At 39.4% G+C, this 6,262-nt stretch overlaps 1 protein-coding gene across 1 annotated transcript; it reads right to left on the bottom strand.

The window, feature by feature from the left end:
- Positions 1-3,317: 3,317 nt before the first annotated feature.
- On the bottom strand, positions 3,318-4,544 carry LOC140152075 (uncharacterized). The gene has a single exon (XM_072174373.1). It carries the CDS (start codon positions 4,542-4,544, stop codon positions 3,318-3,320), a length of 1,227 nt encoding a protein of 408 aa, XP_072030474.1.
- Positions 4,545-6,262: the final 1,718 nt, after the last annotated feature.

Here is a 6,262-nt window from a genome sequence, read left to right as displayed (position 1 = left end):
GGATAGAGAATATCAAATTTAGTCCATACATGTATGTATTGAAGTAAGTTATTTAAACGACAAAAATTGGAAAATAAACCTAAAGGTCATCGGCAAAATGCGAGCAAAGTGATTATTTATTTATTTATTTATTTATTTATTTATTTATTTATTTATTTATTTATTTATTTATTTATTTATTTATTTATTTATTTATTTATTTATTTATTTGTTTGTTTGTTTGTTTGTTTGTTTGTTTGTTTGTTTGTTTGTTTGTTTGTTTATTTATTTATTTATTTATTTATTTATTAATTATTTGAATGGATATAACGTTTTGATGATGGCTAATTAAGATATAAGATTTACCCAATTAATTATTTTCGTAATCCTCTATTTACTGCTTTTGATGCTATAATTGTTGTTTATTGAGTAACTTAGACCCGTTTCCATCAATTTTGGACCCATTCCTGTTTTTCTTTCACCCATTTCGATATGTTTCGACCCGTTTCGATGCATTACATCTTTTACAGACACCCATTTTGTTAAAACGGCTTTGTACTATAGGGTCAGTCCATGTCGAAACAGATTGAGTGTACACCCACCCTCTTGGATTTTGCTCTCCTTTGGCTCAGGGGTACCTTTCATGGATCCCTAGGTGAGGTCACAAGAAAAAAATTCAAATTCTATTTCGTTTGCGAATGGCGGGCAATCAATGTTTGGCGACCTCGACCAAAAATGTGACTTTAAGGGGTCCAAATGACAAAGGGCTCTCTTTGAGGGGCACTTTCTTCTTAATTGAATCAGTTGTGATCCTCTTTTTGAATGTGGTCACTCACTGGCTGTGTCTGAAATACCTAATGCCAAAAAAGATAGATTTCGGAATTTCGTTGGGATTTCAGAGGGGGTCAAAATCAGCACTTCGTACTGTTCAATCAAATTATCTTGATTTTGAAGGACCCATGATAATGTCACAGTGCACTTATAGGTCCTAATTATGTTCAGAATGGATTAACCATATGCCAATGTCTATGAGCAATTAAAAAAAGAGAAATTTCTAGACCCCTACAGAATTTTAGGCCACCCCTAAAGTGGTTCAGCCACAAATGGCACTTAAAGTCGGCAAATTTTGACCCCTAATAACTTTAGGTGTACACCAGATATGAATTTCTAGTCTTTTGCATCTGAAAGAATGTAGTTTAATGTTACTAGGAACATAAGATTTGTTTTGTATTTTTGTGTTTTAGTATTAAGTTGACGCTTTCAAAAATAGTCATTTTGCCTAACATACCATGCATACAGGATACGGTACAAAATGCCAATTTTAGTATGATATTTTTTATATTTTTGATCACTTTATAGCCATTTGTATTATTTATCCTGATATTTCAAGTTGCTCTTGAGTCAAGTAATAAGAAAAAACTACTTTCTAATCCTCTGTATGGATTTTTAAGGGGGTCAAAGATACACTTCCCGGCAACAATGCACATGCAAAGTACAGGTTATGGGGGTCAAATTTTCAGAATGCTCCCAATTATGTCAAGTAATATATCAAATTACTCGTATGGCCATGAGGATTCCAAAAATGTATAGTTTGTTATGTGTCAGACCTTTCAGGAGGGCGCTGTGACGAAAAAATGTTCATAGGTCAACGACCTTTTGAAAGTATCAAAACACAAAAATACAAAACAAATCTTATGTTCCTAGTAACATTAGACTACATTCTTTCAGATGCAAAAGACTAGAAATTCATATCTGGTGTACACCTAAAGTTATTAGGTGTCAAAATTGCAGATTTTAAGCGCCATTTGTGGCTGAACCACTTTAGGGGGCCTAAAATTCTGTAGGGGTCTAGAAATTTCTTTTTTGAATTGCTCATAGACATTGGCACATGGTTAATCCATTCTGAACATAATTAGGACCTATAAGTGCACTGTGACATTATCATGGGTCCTTCAAAATCAAAGATAATTTGATTGAACAGTATGAAGTGCTGATTTTGACCCCTCTGAAATCCCAACGAAATTCCGAAATCAATCTTTTTGGCATTAGGCATTTCAGACACAGCCAGTGAGTGACCACATTCAAAAAGAGGGTCACAACTGATTTAATTAAGAAGAAAATGCCTCTCAAAGAGAGCGCTTTGTCATTTGGACACCTTAAATTCCCAATTTTGGTCAAGGTCGCCAAACTTAGATGGCCCGCCATTCGGAAACGAAATTGAATTTGAATTTTTTCTTGTGACCTCACCTAGGGGTCCATGAAAGGTACCCCTGAGCCAAAGGAGAGCATAATCCAAGAGGGTGGGTGTACACTCAGTCTGTTTTGACATGGACTGACCCTATAACAATGTCCCTGTAGGCCAGTCAAAATATGAAATCACCACGTAATATTGCAACAGAATCCATTTTAGGGGGCTATCATTGTCTTCAACGGAAGGGGGGTCCCAAATATACGGGGGGTCAACCGGGTCATAAATTTTTGGAAAGAAAACAATTTTTTTGAAAAAATAGGGGGGGGGGTCATAAAATTTGAGTGACCAAAATGAAGGGAGTCACAAGATGACCAATTTATTTTATTCAAAAAGGCTGATTTCAATACAATTTTAGCCTGTTTAGGGGGTAAGGTGTATCGGTGTACCATTTTTTCCCTTCTTTGCATCAGCCCTTGTTTGACATCAACTTGTTTATATGCTAATTTCTATATTTTTTAAAGTGTTCACTATAAATAAAACTGCATCCATATGCGCCAATTCGGGCATTTTGTTTTTCGAAGACCTTCAGCAAAGAGATTCATTTGGTAGGATTGTTGAGATCATAAACTGGTTAATTATGTTAGCCAAATCCAATAAATATTACTCACGGAACTGAGCTTTCGCCATCTTGGCTGATGGCTTGATCACAGATGAACTGGTCCACTGCTTTTCCCGCGAAACTTGGTTGCTATAGACGCATCCTCGTTACCCGGAAGTGATATTGATTTAAGCAGTGGGTCATATACATGATCTAGAAAGTACGCACCCTCGTCGCGGTTAAGTGAGTTCTTCCCCTTTTTTCTGATTTGGATGGCCTCCCTGACTCTTCTTGAGAAGGCGTTGGAGTCTCTATCCAGTAATTTGGCCCCCTCCCAGTCGATGACGTGATTTTCTTGTGCTACGTGGTCGGTTATTGCGGACTTGTGCTGTTCAGTGGTAGAGAGCTTTCTGCTGGCTCTGGTGAAATTTTTTGGTGGCGATCTTTTCAGTGTCTTTCTGATGCTCCTTCTTCCTTACCCCAAATGGTCTACCAGTCTCACCTATGTATGATTTATTACACCCTTTGCACGGGATGTCATAAACAACTTCACTGGTCTGATCGATGTCTTTTTTTGTCTTTCGGGTGGACAAGGACACTTTTTAGAGTGTTGGTTGGCTTCATGGCTGTTGTAAAACCATGCTTGCGGAAAACTCTTTGCAATTTTTCAGAGGTACCCTCCACATATGGTATAACCACCATGCCTTTGATTGGAATCTCCGTTGTCTTCTTCTGAGGTTTTGCTGTTGTTTTGTCCTTCATTTGCTGTTTCACCTTGTCCATCGCCCACTTGGGGTATTCACAAACCGCCAATGCCTTTCTGATTCTTTGTTCCTCGTCTTTCTTGTCGTCTTCCTCCGTAACAATCTTGTCTTTTCTGTTCATTAATGTCCGGACCACCCCTAATTCCTGGTGAAGGGGGTGTTGAGATTTGAAGCTTAAATATTGGTCGGTGTGGGTTTTTTTGCGATACACAAGAAGTTTGACTGTACCATCTTGTTTACGGATGAGTAATGTGTCCAAGAATGGTATTTGGCCCTCTTTCTCTTCTTCATACGTGAACTTAATGTTCCCAGATTGATCAGTGGTGTTGAGGTGATCAGTAAGCTTTTGTGTGCTGTCTTTGTTGATAATTTCCAAAATGTCATCAACATATCTCCTCCATAGCTTGGGCTTGCAATCTAGCGGCGCAGTTGTTATTGCTTCCTGCTCCAGCCACTCCATGAAGAGATTTGCTACGATCGGACTGACGGGACTACCCATCGCGGCTCCAAACACCTGGCGGTATATTGACCCGCGGAAGCTAAAATATGTGGTAGTTAATACAAATTGGAGGAGTTGGATGATGTCATCTGGAGTGAGATTTGTTCTTGTATTGAGCGTCTTGTCTTTTTCCAGCCTGTCTTTGATGATGTCAAGAGACTTGTCAATGGGCGTGTTCGTAAATAATGACACCACGTCATGGGAATTAAAGATGTCATTTTCCTCTATCAGCACACCTGTCATCTCTTCAGCCAGTTGCTTTGAATTGACAACATGATGATCTGTGTTGCCAACTAAGGGGCCCAGAATTTCCGCAAGAGCTTTGGAAGTTTGGTAGCCTAACGACCCAGTATAATCCACAATAGGTCTGATGGGATTTCCTTCTTTATGGATTTTGGTGGTACAATATAGTCTTGGGACGCTCTCTGCCGTGGGATACAGCAACCTATATTGCCCCTCGTCGATCTTTTTTTCTTCCTTCAACCGCTTTAAATTTTCTAACAATTTGACCATTTGGGGTAAGGAAGAAGGAGCATCATGAAAGACACTGAAAAGATCGCCACCAAAAATTTCACCAGAGCCAGCAGAAAGCTCTCTACCACTGAACAGCACAAGTCCGCAATAACCGACCACGTAGCACAAGAAAATCACGTCATCGACTGGGAGGGGGCCAAATTACTGGATAGAGACTCCAACGCCTTCTCAAGAAGAGTCAGGAGGCCATCCAAATCAGAAAAAGGGGAAGAACTCACTTAACCGCGACGAGGGTGCGTACTTTCTAGATCATGTATATGACCCACTGCTTAAATCAACATCACTTCCGGGTAACGAGGATGCGTCTATAGCAACCAAGTTTCGCGGGAAAAGCAGTGGACCAGTTCATCTGTGATCAAGCCATCAGCCAAGATGGCGAAAGCTCAGTTCCGTGAGTAATATTTATTGGATTTGGCTAACATAATTAACCAGTTTATTTCGAAGACCTTGTTTATGTTTTTCCCAAACCTGATTTTTTTGGCATATTTGTAACATGTTTAAAATAATTATACCCAAGAAGGTCCAAAGTGACATCCAAAGTCACACGGCAGCTAACCGTTACCCGGGACCGTCTAAAAATATAAGGATAAATTAAAAGTGAACATGGCACAGTGTCAACACCCTGTATTATAAAAAAAAATTTCATAGCTCCATACTCCGTTGGTGAAATCAATATTCTATTGTTGACATAGATAAAGAAAGTTTACATATGCATTTGTGAAATACACGTGTGATCGAATATTCAATACAAGCACCTGGATTTTAGGTGAATGGGCTATTTGTGTTCCTTTATATAATTGTAATTCTCAAAATTAAATATATCACAATTTTAACTTACGATTTAAAAATCGTTACGCCAAAAATGCAGTAAAATGTATCCAGAGCCAACAGCAATGGTCGCTAATTAGTGTATTGCATTTCAAGTTAGTGTATTGGAAACAAAAACTGGGGTTTACCTCAAAACAAATCGAATTTCCTTGTAATAGTAACACCATATGGGATACTAGAGCATGCGCAAATCGTAATAATTTGTAGAATAGAACTTGGTGGTGTCTCACATGATAGTCGTACTATGCTTAGTCCGAGTCGCTCGGCCTATCTCGAACAAAATCGCCATGCGTATCTATTGAAAAACGAGAGGATTCGCCGTACTATCAAAATTTGACCAAATGGGGGGGAGGGCAAGATATCTCACTGACAGGGGGAAGCTGTCCCATTGCTTACCCTGCTGATAAGTACACGAGTAGAGAGGCATTCACACATGACAGGTAGGCCCTACCTGTAAGATTTCAACAAGTACGCTAATGAACACCTAATGGAAGCCCTGATGGAAGATTGACAACATTTTCAATGCGTACCCATGGGCATACCAAACTTGTAGGCTTATGTAGGTAGGTGTAAGCACATCCAAATCACACACACTTATATGTAGGCATATCATCTTTAAAATCTCTAGCATGCCAGTCATCATAAAGTTAGCAGTGGCGGCACCAGGAATTTTTTTTTGGGGGGGCACGGGAGGCAAAGTGAATTTCAGGGGTGGGGGGAGGGGGGAAAATCGACAAGTTTTGCGCAAAATTGCTGGAAAAAGAGAAAATTTATGTCATTTTGGTGGGGGGACTGGAGGGGGCAAGAAAAATATTGGGGGGGGGGGAATTCCCCCTTCCCCCCGTAGCGCCGCCACTGAAAGTTAGCGA

This window comes from Amphiura filiformis, chromosome 5, assembly GCF_039555335.1.
Source record: "Amphiura filiformis chromosome 5, Afil_fr2py, whole genome shotgun sequence".
Lineage (NCBI taxonomy): Eukaryota > Metazoa > Echinodermata > Ophiuroidea > Amphilepidida > Amphiuridae > Amphiura > Amphiura filiformis.
The sequence above is the reverse complement of the archived record's forward strand: the minus strand, read 5'-3'. Positions and strand labels throughout refer to the sequence as shown.